Genomic DNA, 18416 nt, shown 5'->3' on the forward strand with positions numbered 1-18416 from the left:
GGGAGTCTGCTTCTCCCTCTGATCCTCTCCCCTCTCATGCTCTCTCTCACTGTCTCTATCTCAAATAAATAAATAAAATCTTTAAAGATTTTTTTTATTCATTTATTTGACCGACAGAAATCACAAGTAGGCAGAGAGTCAGGCAGAGAGAGAGAGAGAGAGAGAGTGAAGCAGACTCCCCGCCGAGCAGAGAGCCCCATGCGGCCTCCATCCCAGGATCCTGAGATCATGACCTGAGCCGAAGGCAGAGGCTTAACCTACTGAGCCACCCAGGCACCCATAAATAAAATCTTTAAAAAATAATAATAAATACCTCAAAATAAAATGGACTTTTCAAAAAAAAGGTTTTTCTATATTGACCTTTTATCTAAAAATCTTGCTAAATTTGCTTATCAATCCTGAAAATGTATCGGTAGGTGCTTTTCCAAAAGCATATTGTGATTCCCTACACAGTCACATTGTCTGCATATGATAATTTTATTTCTTCCTTTCTAATGCTATGACTTCTATTTCTTTTCCTTGCTTTATTGCATGGAGTAGGATTCCCAGTACTGTGTTCAGTAGATCGTGGGGATTTTTATCTTCTTTTTTTATGTAGAGGAAGGTTTTCTTTAATTCACCATTTATGCGTAATGTTTGCTGTGTGGTTTTTGTAATACTGTTTAGCAGAGGAAGAAAGCTCCCTTTTACTTCTGGTTTGCTAAGAATTTTAGCATGAATGGGTGTTGAATTTTATCAAGCACTTTTTCTGCCTCTATTTAGATGTTCATACGATTTTTCTTGTTTAATAAAGTGCTGAATTACAATGAAATTTTTTATAAGATTTTATTTTATTTATTTGATAGATCACAAGTAGGCAGAGAGGCAGGCAAAGGAGGAGGGGGAGGCAGACTCCCTGCTGAGCAGAGAGCCCAATGCAGGGCTCAATCCCAGGACCCTGAGATTATGACCTGAGCCGAAGGCAGAGGCTTTAACCCACTGAGCCACCCAGGCGCCCCTACAATGAATATTTAAAATATTAAACCAACTGTGAATTCCTGAAACAAATATAACATGTTTGTGATACTGTTCATGATCCCTTTTAGACATTGTTGGATGATGTTTGCCGATATTAAGTTTAGGAATTTTGCGTCTGTTTCCATGAAAGAGACTGACCTGTGAGTTTTCCTTTCTTTTTTTTTTTTTTTTAAGATTTTATTTTTTTATTTGACAGGCAGAGATCACAAGTAGGCAGAGAGGCAGGGAGAGGGAGGAGGAAGCAGGCTCCCCGCCGAGCAGAGAGCCCGATGTGGGGCTCGATCCCAGGACTCTGAGATCATGACCTGAGCTGAAGGCAGAGGCTCAACCCACTGAGCCACCCAGGCGCCCCTTGAGTTTTCCTTTCTAATAATGTCTGGATCAGATTCTAGAATCAAGGTTAATTCAGCCTCCTAAAGTTAAGGGAGAAGTAAGGATTCTTTTCTACCTCATTAGCATAACCAAGGCATTCCTATCACTCAGGAAATTCCCAGTGTTTTTGAAGCTCTGTGTCAGGAGTCTGGGACAAACACCAGATGTGTTTTTATTATAACACCACACACACACACACACACACACACACACACACACACACACCCCACACACACACGGGTGGGGGGAGATTGAAAAATTGGCTGATATTAATATATTTGTGGAGGCTGATAAATCCCAACTTCTTGAGGCAGGCTGGAATCTTAGGCAGGGTTTCTATTTTCAATCATTTTCTAAAAAATTAAATTATTATTTATTTTTAAAAATATTTTATTTATTTATTTGACAGAGAGAGAGATACAGTGAGAGAGGGAACATAAGCAGGGGGAGTGGGAGAGGGAGAAGCAGGTTTCCAGCTGAGTAGGGAGCCAGATGTGGGGCTTGATCCCAGGACCCTGGGATCATGACCCAAGCAGAAGGCAGACGCTTGATGACTGAACCACCTAGGTACCCCTAAGCATCCAACTCTTGATCTCAGCTTAGGTATTGATATTGATCTTTATCTTGAGCTGAGGGTCATGAGGTCAAGCTCTCCATTGGGCCCAGTATGGAGCCAACTTAAAAAAAAAATACAACTGATTCTTGGGTGTTGATACTGCATTCTGTAACTCTGTTACATTCTGTAACTCTGATACTGCATATCTGTAAACTCTACTGATAATAAATTCATTTATTAGTTCTAATTGGGTTGTGTGTGTGTGTGTGTGTGTGTGTGTATTCTTTATGATTTTCTGTAAATAAGGTTATGTCGTCTATGAATAGAGATTGTTTAACTTTTCCTTTCCAAAGGAAAGGATGGCTTTTCTTTTTCTTTTCTTTTTTTTTTCTTTCTTTCTTTTTTTTTTTTTTAGAAAGGAGGCTTGGTTTGCCTTCTTTCTTTCTTTTTCTCTTTCTTTCGTTCTTCCTTTTTTAAGAGTTTGTTTATTTATTTGACAGGCAGAGATCACAAGTAGGCAGAGAGGCAGGCAGAGAGAGAGAGGAGGAAGCAGGCTCCCTGCTGAGCAGAGAGCCCAATGCGGGGCTCGATCCCAGGACCCCGGGATCATGACCTGAGTGGAAGGCAGAGGCTTTAACCACTGAGCCACCCAGGCGCCCCAGCTTTTACTTTTCTTACATAATTGCTCTGGTTGGAGTTTCTAGCACAATGTTAAAGCAAAGTAGTGAAATGGAGCATCCTTGTCTGTTCACTACCTTAAAAGAAAAGCTCTCAGGCTTCCACTGTTGAGAATGATATTAGCTATGGGTTTTTCATTAATACCCCTTACTATATTGAGGAAATTCCCTTCCATCCCTAGTTTGTTGAGTGTTTTTATTTTTTTATTAAATCATGAATAGGTGTTGGATTTTGGCAATCCTTTTTCTCCACCAGTTGAGATAACTGTCCAGTTTTTTTCCCCTTTGTGTTATTAATGTGGTGTATCGCATTGATTTACTTTCTTAGGTTGAACCACCATTCTTGGGAGAATTTTTGCTTTTAACACTTTTATTCAACATTGTTTAGCTAAAACATTTGGCAATACTATGAATAATATTATGTAGGCTCTTATAATACACTCTCCAAGACTGATATCATGATTCAAAATTGTTTTATTTGAAATGGTAACAAATGTAATTTCTGCCTTTCAAGTGACTTGGAATATGCTTGCAAAAAACTCAGGAGTTTACATTACTGATCGGGAAATTCTGACCTAAAGGATAAAATAAAAATTCCATCATTTGGTAAAATCTGGCTTCCACCTTATGTTTTCCGCTTTTGTCTTAGCAAATGTGCACCTGACACTCGTGACTTTATAATCTTCTGGGTGATGTTGCTTTGGACTTGCCTGGAATGCTCTTTTTTCACCTAAAAACTTTCTGCTGATTCTTCAGACGCCAGTACAAATGGCCACTTCTTGAGTAATTTTTCCCATCTCTCCCAGGCAGTTAATCACTGTCCTTTTATTCTCTAACACTTATATTTCTGTTATATATTTATTTATTAATATATCTATAAATTTTAATAATTTATTTATTACTATATTTAGATGTTTCTGTTATCTATTTATTTACATATTATTTATGGGTTATATATTTACCACACTGTATTATAACTTAGCTGTTTAGACATCTGTTTTCCCCATTAATGTGAATTCCCAGACTACAGGGGTCCTATTTATCTTTGTAGTCCTAGCACCCAACCTAATGCCTAGAACCTAGTAAGCATTCATTAAATGATCTATGAATACATGAATGGGGTGCCACTTGTGCTGTGGTTATGGACACCAACTGTATCAATATTTGTGTCTGTAGGAGGAAATGTGCTCTTGATTCTCTAACCTAGAACATTTTCTGATTTTATTTTTTTCTCTTTGTGCCTCTCTAGACTTCAAAGCAGCATACACCGAAGAAGATCCAGAAACTCACAGGTCAGAAAGATCCTATCCTTTATTCTTCAGCTCAAGGCTGATGACAAATCAACTGTGGGTCTGCTTTAAGACTCCAGACTTCAATAACAGGTTGAGGGAGGGAATTTGAAAGAGATTATGTAAATGAAAGAAATGTGCTTATTCTTTCTAGCATCTCCAAAGATGCTAGATTCTTTTTAGCAACTTCCAAAGAGATAGAAACAGATTGATAATTCTTCCTATGCTTCCTTTCCCCATGCTTTCTTGCCTAATTTTCCTTTTGTGTAGAACTCAAAGTATCAGGAAAGAAATCTGGTGAGATTAATGTTTGGTGCAGGAAGTTCCGATAACTTTTTCCCCTGTCATAGGCACTGGATAGACTCCTTTGGGGGGAAAAAATATGTGTTATGAACTTTGGTTCCCCTACTCCAACTCCCTACTCGCATGATTGTTCCTGCTCTTTCCAACAGCTTAATCTACTACATGGTGAAGGCAGCATAGTAGAGTTCAAAATATAAAAACTTGAGCCCTGGGTTAAGTCTGAGCTCTACCACTCATTAACTTAATGATCCTAGGCATGATTTCACCTTTGTTTTCTTATCTGTAAAACAAGGGGGTGGAACAAGGTAGAGGTGCTATCAACAATTCAGGTGCTAAAAGCTTCTTTACCTCTGCTCCCAGCTTCCCAGGGGGAAGAAAATCTTAGGATGAGCTGCTCTGAAGCTAATCCGACACAGTGAGTAGAGTTGACCTTCACTATCTATTCCTCCTCTCTTCAGCTTACTCTACTGATAAACTCTGTAGGAGTTAGGAGAAAGGTACCTAGTACTGTTTTACTTCCCTCACAATGACAGCTGTTCCTTTTCTAAGTTAAGTCACTATTCTTACTGGTTTCCTTACTAGTACTTTAATATCACTTCAGTGACATTGACCTACTCTTGTGTCCAGCTTTTCAGGTCTCCCTATGGGATGGGCCCAGGAGTATGCACTCTGGTCAATGGACAGAAGTCTTCAACAGATCTTCCAACATCTGGAATGTGCAAGGTCAGGGAAGGTCGTTTCTGGGAGGAGGTTGGGTGGTGGAAGTTTTTGTTTTTGTCTTAAGTAAACTCTACCCGCAATGTGGGGGTTGAATGCTTGAGATCAAGAATTGCATGCTCTACCAACCGAGCTAGCCAGATGCCCCAAAGGTGGTAGAACTTTTAAGAGGGAGGGAGCAAGAGACCGAAGAAGGGAGGTAGTAGAGAGGAAAGAGGGAGGGAAAAAGAGAGGGAAAAGAGAGATTGTTAGTTGGTCGCTTATTTACTTCGTTTTGGCAGCGGGGATAAATTCTGGGTCCAAAGGTTTAGTCCATGGATCATTTCTGATTGGAATGGAGACCCATACCTTCCTCTCCTCCTCGTAGAGGAATTCCTTACATAAGTAATGGATATTGGGGAAAACAACCTCTTGTTGTTGTTGTTCTCCCTCAGGCCAAAATATTTCACATTTGAAATAGCCGCTACCTTTCCCTTGTCGTACTTTTTCCTGCCTCAAAGCAAATGGAAACTTTTCTTTATTTCTTAGATCAAGTCTTCTGGAACTGAGTTTGCCTGAATCACAGGATACGATTTCTTCCTCTACCTCCTCTGTGCTTGTGGCTCAGGAGCCGGTTCTACCCTGTTGTGGCTGTAAGAAGGCAAAACATTCTACTAATGACAGCAGCTCCTCCGGATCATTATGCAACAACTCCAGCCTGTCCCACCTTCCCGTCTTTTCTGAAGGAACAACTTGGCAACTCCGGAGCCATGGTTTACCTAGTTTACCCAAAAACCAGTCTTCCATGTTCAGGAACCAAGGGTTTGGGAAATCAAAACTTTTCCAGAATTTGGCAGCTCTTTCACCCTTAAGATCCCAAAACTCTTTTATCAACTCTGTTTTTGAATCCCCAGATCTCTGCCAACAAGAAAAAACAAAGAATGGGGGAGAGAGCAAGAGTCCTTTGCCATTGGATCATGGGCCAGATGTGATTTTCACCAAGGCAAGACCACGATTCTCGGGGTGGGCTCCAATCCGGCTCTCTCCTTTGGCTAGGGGGGAGTTAGAGGGACATATGGCTTGGAAGGTTTATACTTTGAGGGAACAGACAGTGCCTCTGCCTGTGAGGGAATCGTGGGCAATGCTGAATTACTTAATTGAGGCACAAGGAGGAGTTCCCGAGCCAGAGAAACCTCAAATCCAGGTATCTGTGCCCATTCATCAAAGCACTGAACAAAGTCTCTACAATAAATTCCCAAACTGTCCATCATTTCAGCTCCATGTGAATATTGGAGTGGAATCTGGATTAAATAGAACAGAAACAAAAATTTCACAGTCATTTATCCCAGGTAAGCAGTCACAACATGGGGATGGCCCGCAAATCCTTAAATGCAGGCCCTTAATTACATCACTGGGCACTCCGCTTCCCAAAAGTTTAGGAGCTGACATAATTCCAGAGAAAACCACTGGACTGCAGAAGGAGCCAAAACATGTTCTAGAACTTAATATAGAACAGAGGGTCACGGGTCTTCAGCAGCATAAGTCCCACATGACTAATGTGGAATTGACCCCAAGGCTACCATGTCAAGTTACAGATAGCATAAAGGTGACTCCTTTAGCATTACTTCAAGTCATGGATTCAATGGGGATGATCCCAGAATCACATTCAGAAGTGATAGAATCTGTGGGTTTGTTCCCACAGCCACCAGACAAAGTTGGGAAACCAATGGAAACCACAAAAAAAGTGAGTGTAAGCACTAAACCATCATATCAAGTAACTAAAGCAGTGGAGGTAACATCAAGTGCTCAGCATCAAGTTATGGAATCAAAGATGACCTCCAGACCACCGAACCAAGTCACAGATAATGTGACGGTAACTCCTGCAGCATTGCTTCAAGTCATGGATTCTATGGGGATGATTAATGAATCACATCTACATATCATAAAACCCGTGGGAATAACCCCAAGAACACCATCTCAAGCCATGAAATCAGGGGAAATAACCACATCGTTGGACCATAAAGTCATACCATCAGGAAAGATGCGTCCAAAGGCACAATATACAGTTCTGGAAACTGTGGAAATGACTTTCGGGCCACATCCTGAAGTTACTGAATCAGTGGATATAACCTCAAAGCCACAAAGTCAAATCACAGGACCACTGAAGATTCCTCCAGGGCCAATATGTCCAAATACAAGATCATTGGAAATGATCTCCAGTCCATTGCATCAAGTTACTGATTACACGAAAGTTACTCCAGTGGCAGTATTACAAGCTATGGATTTCGTGGGAATGATTCCACCAGCACCGCCACACGTTATAGAATCTGGAGATTCACAGTCTGAAATTGCAACTTTGGCCCCAGGAGCAGCTCATCCAGTTGGTTTGACATCTTCTAGCTCTCCTCCACCTATCGGTCCACCTGGAGTGGTAGGATCTGTGGGTTTACCTCCAAAGCCACCACTTAAAGTCACAGAATCAGTAGGGATGATTCCAATGCCATCACATCAATCCATACATTCTTTAAAGGTAACTCCAGTAGCACTGGGGTCATCCATGGGAATGATCATAACGCCACAATCACAAGTTGCGGAAACGCAGGATTTGACCTCAGGGCCAGTATCTCAAGTCAGGAAACCTCTGGAGTTGACTCCTGGGTCATGCATTCAAGTGCAAGACTCTGTGGAGGTGACTCCACAACCGTATGTTCAAGGCACAAAAACTACAGCATTAACCCCAGGACTACCTCATCAAGTCATGGAATCTCCAAGTTTGACCCCATGGCATCAGATCTTAGAATCTTCAGAGAGGAGTCCAAGGCAAAGCCATCAAATGATGGAAACTATGGGGTTGGCTTCTGACCCCATGATCAGAAATCTGACTGAGTCAAAACAGTCACATCATCAAATAATGGAACATGTAGGGACAGTCCCTAGATCACTGGGTCAAAGAACAGCATCTAAGGAAACGAGCCAAAAGCCACTGCATCAAGTCACAGAATCTGCAGTAATGACCACTACATCTCTACTTCCACGTAACATTTCTTATAGAATTGTCTCCCAGCCAGAGAAACCAGATGAAAGATCTATGGGGTTGACTCCCGAGTCACAGTTGCCAAGAGTAAACTATTCTGAGTTGACTAGAAGAACACAGTTCCAAAGTATAAAGTCTTCTGAATTGATCCAAGGGCCAGGTGTGGGGGGTATGAAAGCAATGGAGCTGACCCCAGACTCAAAACTTCAAGGTGTACAATCTGAGCTGTTGACCTCAGAGCTGAAAGATGTGAAATCTGTGGTCTTAACTACAGGACAGGGTCTAAAAGGTACGAAATCTACTTTGCTAACCCCTAGTCCACAGCTGGAAGGTGAGAAATCTATGGAGATCACCACAGTGCCATGGATAGAATATGTCAAACCTGTGAAAAGCACCAAAGATACCAAGCTTCAAGGTACAACTTCTGACTTGATTCTGCATGCAAGAATTCAAGACTCCAAAGCTGTGGAGTTGGTCCAAAGAACACAACTGCAAGATGTGCAAACTGTGGAATTGAAATTTGAGCCCAAGACGGAAGGTGAGAAAGCTGTGCCTTTTGCACCAGGGCCATTGCTCCACGGGTCTGAACTGCAAGGTGTGAAACCCAAGGAACTGACTTTAGAGCCACAAACCCAAGAGAGTAAATTTGTTGACAGTACCCCGTGTTTAAAGCATCAAAGTTTACAGTCTGTAGAGGAAACTCCAGATTCAGAGCCGCAACGTGTAAAAGCTGTAAAGTTGACCCCAAGGCTAAATAAGCAGGAAGTAAAATCTGTGAAAGTGGCGAGAAGATCAAAGTTTCCCGGAGGAAAAACTGTGGATTTAGGCCCAAGGCAACAGTTTCAAGAGACGGCGCTCATGAATTTAACTTCTGGGCCAGAACAGGATGGCACGCTATCTGTAATCTCACCAAAGCAGCAACGTGTGAATTCAGAGCCGTTGAAGAGAGGGGCTAAGTCGGACGATGGGCTGTCTTTGGAGCTAATTCCAGAGCTAAAATGTAAAGGTAAAAAATTAGCAGACCTCAATTTTGAGTTACAGTTTGAAAGTATGAAATCAGACTTGACTCCAGAATCACATATTCAAGGTTTAAAACCTACAGAATTCAAACCTGAGCCACCTGAACCGCAGGTGCAAAGCATAAAGTCTCCTCAGTTGACCCCAGGGGCGCCACTGCACCAAATTAAAGGCTCAGAGTTAGCTTCGGAGCCACAGCTTTGTGTAAAAACCGTTCCGTTAAAACAAGAGTCACTGCTTCAAAGTATGAGATGCATTCAGTGGATACCAGGACCTACGTTCCAAGCTGTGAAATCTGTACAGTCAAATCTCGGGTCACAGTCTCAAGGTGTCAGATCTGTAGGGTTGAAATCTTCGACACAGTTGAGAGATGCGAAGTCATCTGAATTGACTCTAGGGTCAAAAACCCAAGGTGCGACATATACAGAGTTCAACCTTGGGCCGCAGTTGCAGAACATGAAAACCCCCGGGGTGCTCCCAGGAACACAGCTGCAAAAAGGGAAGGTTTTGGCATCAACCTCAGAGCCACAGCTTCAAGATGTAGAAACTACTGAGTTCAAAAAAGAGCCACAGCTGGAAAGAGTGAGGTGTATCCAGTGGATACCAGGACCTGATTTCCAAGGTGTGAAGTCTCTAGGGTTACAGTCTCAAGGTGTCAAGGCTCTAGGGTTGAAACCTTTCATACAGTTAAGAGATAGAAAGTCATCTGCATTAACTCCAAGGCCAAAGCTCCAAGATACACAATCTTCGGCATCACTCCAGGAACATAAGCTTCAAGACTGTGATTTGAATCCTTGTCTACAGGTGAGGAGTGTGAAATCATGTGAGCTGACTTCAAGGTCAAAGCTCTGTGATACAAAACTTATGCCACTGAAATCTAGGCTTTGCAGGCATGATAGGAAATCTACTCAATTGACTGCAAAAGCAAAGCTTCAAGAAGTGAAACCCTTACAGTCGTCCCCAGGAGCACAGCTTCAAGGTGTGAAGTCTCTGGTGCTTATGGAAGATCCACAGCTTCCTGGTGTGAAATCTGGGGTATTAAGCCAAGGGTCACAACTACAAAGCAAGACAACTAGAGAATTGAACTCCCCACTACACTTGACAAGCCTGAAGTCATCTGAATTGACTCTTCAGACAAAGCTTCAAGGTGTGAAATCTGAGAATTTCAACTCTGGGTCACAGTGGCATGATCTAAAACCTTCTAAGTTGTCACCTGAGATAAAGTCCCAAGATAAGACATTTACTGAGTCAAATCCAAGTTCACAGTCGAAAGGTATAACATGTTCCACACTGATCCCAGGAACAAAGATTCAAGGTACCAAATGTACAGATTTCAACCTTGGGCCATTGTTACAACATGTGAATTCCTCTGAAAGGACCTCAAAGACAAAGCTTCAAAATGTAAAACATAAAGAAAGCTGTCCCAGTCCCCGCGTGCAAGTCGTGAAATCTTCTGACCGGACCCCTGGATCAAAGCTTCAAAATGTGCAACTGGTGTTCAACCCTGACCCACAGTTTCAAGGAGTGAAATGTTCTAAATTAATCTCAGAAACAAAGTGTCAAGATGTGGTATCTGTGAATGTCAAACCTGGGCCACAGCTGAGAGGTGTGAAATCTTCTGAATTGATACAGGGGACAAAGCTTCAAAAAGTGAAGTCCGTGGATTTCAAGTCAGGCTCACAGTTGGAAGACATGACATCTTCTAGGTTGATCATGGGTATAAAGCTTCAAGATGTAAAATCTATGAATTTCAAGGCTGGACCACACTTGAAGGATGTGAAATCTTCACAAGTGATCGCAAGGGAAAAGCTTCAAGGTGTGAAATCTGCAGAATGGAAAGCTAATCCAAAGTTACAAGGTGAGACATCTTCTGATTTGACCCTGGAGAGGAAGTTTTCAGGTACGAAAGCAGGCCCACAGTTACAAGATGTGAAATGTTCTGAGTTGATCATGGGCATAAAGCTTCAAGATAAAAAATCGGCAGGGTTTGGTTCTAGATCACACTTGCAAGGTATGAGATCTTCTGAAGTGATCCCGGGGTCAAAACTTCAAGAAGTGAAACCCTCTGAGTTCAACCACGGTCCACAGCTACGAGGTGGGAAATCTGATTTAATTCAGATGAGGAAGCTTCAAGGTGTGAAGTCTGTGGAGTTCAACCCCAGACCACAGAGACAAGGTGAGAAATCTGATCTGATGCTAGAGTGCAGGCTCCAAGATCTGAAATCTGTTGAGTTAAAACCGGTTCTGCAGTTACAAGGTATACCATCTTCTGAGTTAACACCAAAAACAAAGCTTCAAAGTGGAGAATCTGTGGAGTTCCTTACCAGAACCACGTGGCAAGACATGAAACCTCTTGAATTGACTCTAGGTGCAAAGACGCAAGATGTGAAATCTTTGGGGTTTGAGTCAGTCCCACAGTTACAAAAGAGGAAATTGCCTATGTTGACACCAGGATCACACATTCAAGGCATGAAATCTCTGAAATTCAGCCCTGGGGCAAAGGTGCAAGGTGCAAAATCTCCTGAGTCTGTAAAGCTTCAAATAATGGAAACCACAGAGGTCAACCATGACCTAGAGTTCCAGGTCGCAAAACCCTCTGAGTTAGCCTTGGAATCAAAGATTGGCAATGTGACATCTTCCGAGTTCAATGCCAGGAAGCAGTGGCAAGAAGAGAAGTCTTTTAAGTTGAAACCAGGGCCAGAGCTTCAAAGTGTGAAAATTGTGGTATACACCCCTGGACCACATTTGCAACATATACAATCTTCAGAATTGTGCAAAGAGACAAAGCTCCAAGACGTGAAATCTAAGGAATCCAATCCTGAGCAACAGTGGCAAGATGTTAAATCCTCTGAGTTATGCCAGGGATCAAGGCTTCAAGGTATGCCATCTTTCCAGTTCAATCCTGGGCCACAGTTACAAGAGATAAAACCTGAGTTGTGCACAGACAGGAAGCTTCCATATGAGCAATTTCTGGAAACGAAGCATCGGCCTAAATTACAAGGTGAGAAATCCTCTGAATTTAATCTAGCCCCACAGCTTCAGTGTATACATGTTAGGGCATTCAGTACTGGACCACAACTGAATGGTGTACAATCTGAGTTGAATTCTGGATCAGAGCCTCGAGGTATAAAATCCCAGGTGTTCTGCCCTGGGCCACCTTTGCAAGATGTGAATTCTTCTGCATGTATTTCAAAACCAAAACTTCAGTGTGTAAATTCTGTTGGATGCAAATCTGAGCCACCCTTGCGAGGTATAAACCCTTCTGAATTAACTTCAGTTTCAAAACTTCAAGGTACAAAGTCTTCTGAGTTGAGTTCAGAGATCCCAAGGGAGACAACTATGGTGTTCATCCTTGATCCACATTTGCAAGATGTGAAACCTGAAGTGATTCCGGGGTCAAAGTCTCTTGCTCTAGCACCTATGGAATGCAACCCTGAGCCACAGATGAAGTGTGTCAATTCTTCTAAGTTGAATCCAGAGCCAAAAGTACAATGTGCAAATTCTGTGGGGTGCAAACCTGGGCCACCTTTGCAAGGTGTGCAGTCCTTTGAATTGACTTCAGGGGCAAAATGTCAAGGTACAGGATCTCAGGTGAATCCGGGGTCCAAGAATCAAAGTGAGACATCTGTGGTGTTCAGCGCTGAACCACATTTACAAGAGTTGAAATCCCAATTGATTCCAGGGTCAAAGTTTCTTGCTGTAGCACCTATGGAATGCAACCCTGGGCCACAGATGAAGTGTGTAAATTCTTTGCAGTTGGATCCAGAGCCAAAATTACAATGTGCTAACTCTATGGGGCATGAACTTGGGCCACCTTGGCAAGGTATACAATCTTTTGAGCTGACTTCAGGGGTTCAATGTCGAGGTATGGGATCTTTTGATTTGAATCTGGGGTCAGAAGTTCTAGGTATAAAATCTCTTATGTTTGACCCTGTGCAACATTTACAAAATGTGAAACATGAATTGAGTCCAGGGACAAAGTTTCAAGGTATAACATCACAAGAATTAAACTGTGGCCCACAGCTGCAAGGTGTGAATTCTTCTGATTTGAATTTTGGGTCAGAACGTCAATGCATAAATGCCATAAAGTTTAATCCAGACCCACAGATGCAAGGCATGAAACCCTCTGACTTGAATCCTACGTCAGAATATCAAGGTACAAAAGCTATTCTGTTCAACCCTGGACCACATCTGCAAGGTGTAAAATCTTCTGAGTTAATTCCAGGGACAAAGTTTCCAGAAATCCAGTTTTTGGAGAATCACTGTGGGTCATGGCAACAAGTTGTGCACTCAGTGTTCACTTTAGGCGCTTCGCTGAATGGTATGAAATCTGTGTTATTTTTACCAAAGCCACTGCTTGAAGATGTAAAGTCTGTGAAGACGAACAAAGAGCCAGCGTCTTGTGGTGGAAATTCTGTGAAACTGGCTTCAGGCTCTGAGCCGCAGGACTTGAAATGTGAGATGTTTGCACTAGAGCCATGTTTTACAGAAGTGAAATCTGTGGAGTTAAATCCAGGGCCACATCCTCAAGGTATGAATTCTGGGGAGTTGCCCTCACACGTCAGGCAGCACAGTGAGAGATCTGTGGTCTTTGCATCAAAGTTGTGTTTTCAAGATGTGAAATCTCTGGAGTTGAAACCAGGGCCACAACCTCAAGACGTGAATTCTAAGGATTTGATTTCTCGCCTCAGGCAGAAATCTGTGGTGTTTGAATCAGAGCCATGTTCTCAAGATGTGACATCTCTGAAGTCAAACCTACAGCTACAGCCTCAAAGTGCTAATTGTTCAGGGTTTCCATCATGCCTGAGGTCACCAAGTGTTAATTCTGAGGACTTTGCACCGGAACTATGTTTTCAAGATGTGCAATCTGTAGAGTTGACACCAGGGTCCCAAGAGCAAGGTATGAATTGCCAAGAGTTGACTTCAGGATGGCAAGGTATGAAATCAATAGAGTTGGCACCAGAGCCAACTAAGAAGTTCATACCAGGACCCATGTTGAGTAGTGTTAGATTTTCAAATTTGTCTCCATCCTCCATAATACAGCAATACTCTGGGGCTAGCGCGAAAAGAAAGAAAGGCTCGAAGCTTAGTGATATATCCCAGGAAGTCATTCAGCACATGCCTGTTTCATGTACAGAGGGCCAGCCTCCTGTCCCAGTAAATTTAGAGTCTCCCTTCAATATGGTTTTCACTAGGAAAGATTCTGTTCCAATGGAAGAGAGTGAGAACTCACAGAGTTCACAGACAAGGATTTTTGAGTCCCAACACTGTCTCAAGCCAAGTTACCTTCCCCAGGCCAACACTGACTTGTCAGAACAGTTCCACTTGCTACAAGATCTGCAGCTAAAAATAGCAGCAAAACTGTTAAGGAGCCAAATACCCTCCAAAGTACCTCCACCTCTAACTTCAGGTCTGGTTTTAAAATACCCTATCTGCCTACAGTGTGGCCTGTGTGTAGGATTTAATTGCTGTCATAAATTACAGGGCACTTTGGGGCCTTACCTTCTTATCTACCCACAGCTCCACCTTGTAAGCACTCCTGAAGGCCACGGAGAGATTAAGGTGAGTCTTGGCTTTAGGTTGCAAACAGGGAAAAGATCCCAAGTCCCAAAGTATCACAGAAGAGACAGACCCATCACACCAAGGAGTTCTAGATCACCATCACTAAGGAAAGCTAAAGTCTATACTCGAGCTTCCAAGAGTCCTACTTCTACAATGGATTTCCGGTCTGTATCTTCCCAGTCTCGTGCTCCTGTACAAGTCCACGTGAGGCAAAGACGGTATAGGAGCCCCGCCCTAGCAGGAAAGACGACAACTGGAGGGCCAGGGCACTATGAGTTTACTCAAGTTCACTCTCTACCACAGAGTGACTCTGAAAGCAATCAGGATAGAAAATGGGCTAAAAGGAGAACCCAAAAGACCCGTAGTTCAAAATACCCAAAGAAAAGAATCACTACGGGAGGCAGAACACAAAACACAAAGTTCTACACAAATGGTAGAACCACAATACGGAGTTCTTCTTGGGATTTACCAGCCCAGTTAAGAGGGAAGAGGAATGGAGCATCTCAGACAACTACTGCCTCTTCAAAAAGACAATCTAAGAAATCCTCCCAACCCAAATCCATTCAACTGCTTTTTCAAGGGCTAAAGCAAGCATTCCAGACAGCACGGAGAATTATGGCTTTTCCCGGACAGAAGCCTGAGGATAGGTCAAGGCCAGACCATTTGCGTTCAAGCAAAAACCACCATCCAAAACAAAAAGCCAGAGATTATTCCTCATCAAGAGATATCAAAAGAGATAGGATGTCAGTGGTTAAGCTAAAGCCAACAGACACAACCACTAAGCAGAAGATGTTATGGGAAGAAATACAGCAATTCAGATCAGCTCATCAACCAAAAAGAGGTAGCTCTTTCCAACTTAGACATACCCAACTACCCAAGCCCATAGTTTCCCAAGGAAGTGCTATTTTCAAAACCACTTCAGCCGGACAGCCTGTGGTTATTGTTCAAAATGACAATAGCAGCAAAGGTAAGAAAAACTCTTACAGATGCGAAATCTCTAGCCAGGAGTCCAAGAGCTCCAAAAGAGGAACCAGAGTTCAAGCCAGAGGGAGAAATCGACACGGTTCACTTAAGAGAACCTCACACAGTCACCTTAAAGAGAAACTCACACCCAAGAAGCGAAACCACCATAGCTTCTTAAGGGAGAGAACCCCATGTAATTCCTCTGAAAGGAGCCATCGCAGTCCCTCTGAGAGGAGCCATGGAAGTCCTTCTCAGAGGAGCCATCACAGTCCCTCTGAAAGGAGCCATCAGAGTCCCTGTGAGAGGAGATGTCGCAGTCCCTGTGAGAGGAGATGTCGCAGTCCCTCTGAGAGGAGATGTCGCAGTCCCCTTAAGAGGAGCAGTCGCAGTCTCTTTCAGAAAACTCATCACAGTCCCTTAGAGGTGAGAGGACACAGCCCTTTTGAGAGAAGACAGCACAGGCCCTCTGAGAGGAGTGGTCGCAGTTCCTCAGAGAGAACTCACTGTAGTCCCTCTGAAAGAAGTGGACGCAGTCGGTCTGAGAGGAACAGACACAGTCATTCTGAGCAGAGCCAACAGAGCCACCTTGAAAGGGGCCAGTACAGTTGGTGTGGCAAAACCCATCTCAGTCCCTCTGCGGGAACCCATCACAGTCCCGCTAAGGAGAGACTCAAACACAGCTCTCCTAGGGAGAGGCTCAGACACGGTCTGTCTGAAGATTGCAAGGGCTACTCAAACACGTCTCCTAGGGACCACACACAAAATGCTCCAAAACAGGCCAAGTTTAGAGGCCTGAAGCTAACAGATGAGAAAAGATTCGTCCCCATTATTCACTGACTGGCTCAAGCCTTCACCGACCTGCCCCTTATCTGGCTTCTTTCCTGCTCAGCCACTGCCTCCCAAACCTGCACCCTCAGCAATCAAAGAGCCTCTATGCCTCTCTACCTGGGGGGAGGGAGGGCGGGAATGGGTCTGTAATTTCTCTAAGATAAATAAAGGGGCAATAATTGATCTCCACCTAGAAAGACCGCTCGTCATGCTGGAGGGGGGGAACGAAGGGTGAAGGGATATTTGGTGACGTGCAAATGGATGGAACGCGAGGAAGGGGCCCTGAAGCCAGGTTTGGGGCTCCAAACCCCACCTACAGCTTCCCGGGGCGGGGTCTCAGAGGAGGGAGTCGTGTCACGTGACTCACTCCAGCCGCAGCCCCCTCGGAAGCTGCCAGGGGGAAGTAGACGTTCAGACTTGGGATCGGTGGCGCCCACTCCACATCCCCCTCAAACTCCTAATACCATATTTCTCTGAATCAAAGATGCATCATTTACCTCTTTTTGGTTTTTGTTTTAGACAGCACGAGTGGGGAGGGGCAGAGGGAGAAGAAGAGCGAATCTGAGGCAGATTCCACACCCAGTGCAGAGCCCAATGCAGAACTTGATCTCACAACCCTGAGATCATGTGCTGAGCCGAAAATTGAGAGTCAGATGCTTTACCCACCAAGTCACCCAGGTACCCCAGAGACATCATTTAAAACTTCACATGTAGGGGTGCCTGGGTGGCTCACTGGGTTAACCCTCTGCCTTCAGCTTGGGTCATGATCTCAGGGTCCTGGGATCGAGCCCCACATCGGGCTCTCTGCTCAGCAGGGAGCCTGCTTCCCCCTCTCTCTCTGCCTGCCTCTCTGCCTACTTGTGATCTCTCTCTGCGTGTCAAATAAATAAAATCTTAAAAAAAAACACACACAAAACATCACATGCAACCCAATTTCTAAGATAATAAAATGTGATTATATATATGTTTAGGAATTGATGAAACCTACTGACTTAGCTTAACCGGCTAGTTGCTTCTTTTTAGGAGCTCCTATGTAGAGGAGGAGCCTCTGCTTTCTTCCTGGCTTCCATCTGGCCCCAGCTCTGGCCTCTGGATTTGCCCTTCCAGCTCTGGTCCCAGGTCTACCCCCTCCCTCACACAGCCTCCCTCCCTCTCCGTCGAGACCTCACCCTCCTCTGAACTCCACTTCCAATCACATCCTTTAGTTTTCACCCAGGTACTCAATTAGTTGAGCCACAGTGGTACTTTCCTTTTATAAGTACTTTTCTTTTATAAGAGGGGGAACAGGGCAAGAGAAAACAGAAAGGGTAGAGACGGGGCCGGGGGAGGGAAAGGACAGATTGAGAAGACAATCCATATGACATGACACAAAAGCACACAGACACGTAAAGGAGGACGTGGGTCGGGGGACACTCGGAAAAGCCTGTGCTTCCTGCGACGAGTGGGCGTAAAGGAATGGGATGGGCGCGAGGCAGGGGACCGCAGTGAGCCTCACAGCACTACTCTGCCTCGGGAGCAGGGGCTCCGGGTTCTCCACCACTTCCTCCTGAGCCACATTTACGCTAGCAGAAAAACTGTCTCTCTAAAACATTAAGAGGACCCTCAGCCATCTGACTCCATGCAGGATTATTACTGGTCTTTGCAACATTTGCTTAAGAAAAGCTCTTTTTGCATTTAACAGAAGCACACTTCCGGGACTCAGAAGTCAATTACTGGCTTAGTGCACCTTAACTTTAAAAGCTTTAAAAGCTCTTCTCTCCGGGGCACCTGCCTGGCTCAGTCTGTAGAATGAGTGACCCTTGATCTCGGGTTGAGTTCAAGCCACACACTGGGGATAGTAATTACTTAAAAAGGTCTTTTTGAAAAAGAAGGAAAAAAGCTGATCACTTTCCATCTTCTTAGAACAGCTAAACACTGTTCTGAGCCCCCGGGGAACAGGGGCAGAGCTACTGATTCATTCCTTGCCTCTCCATCACATTCTTCCAAGGATTTCTTCACTCCTGCCTCCATTTTCAGAAACACTTCTCAGCTATACAGCAATTTTCCTTGTCTACGCAGAGGCTCTCTCTCGAAAGGGGCCAGTGGAGAGAAGCCCTGAGGCC

General features: G+C 43.9%; 1 protein-coding gene across 1 annotated transcript; it reads left to right on the forward strand.

Annotated features, from left to right (window-relative positions):
- Positions 1 to 336: 336 nt before the first annotated feature.
- LOC308349019 (uncharacterized protein) lies at positions 337 to 17076 on the forward strand. The gene is made up of 4 exons (XM_080813557.1): positions 337 to 3914; positions 4575 to 4629; positions 4842 to 4937; positions 5460 to 17076. Exons 2-4 carry the CDS (start codon positions 4601 to 4603, stop codon positions 16321 to 16323), a joined length of 10989 nt encoding a protein of 3662 aa, XP_080669683.1. The 5' UTR covers positions 337 to 3914; positions 4575 to 4600; the 3' UTR covers positions 16324 to 17076.
- Positions 17077 to 18416: the final 1340 nt, after the last annotated feature.

The sequence above is a fragment of the Martes martes genome (assembly GCF_963455335.1).
Source record: "Martes martes genome assembly, chromosome: 9".
Taxonomy (NCBI): Eukaryota; Metazoa; Chordata; class Mammalia; order Carnivora; family Mustelidae; genus Martes; species Martes martes.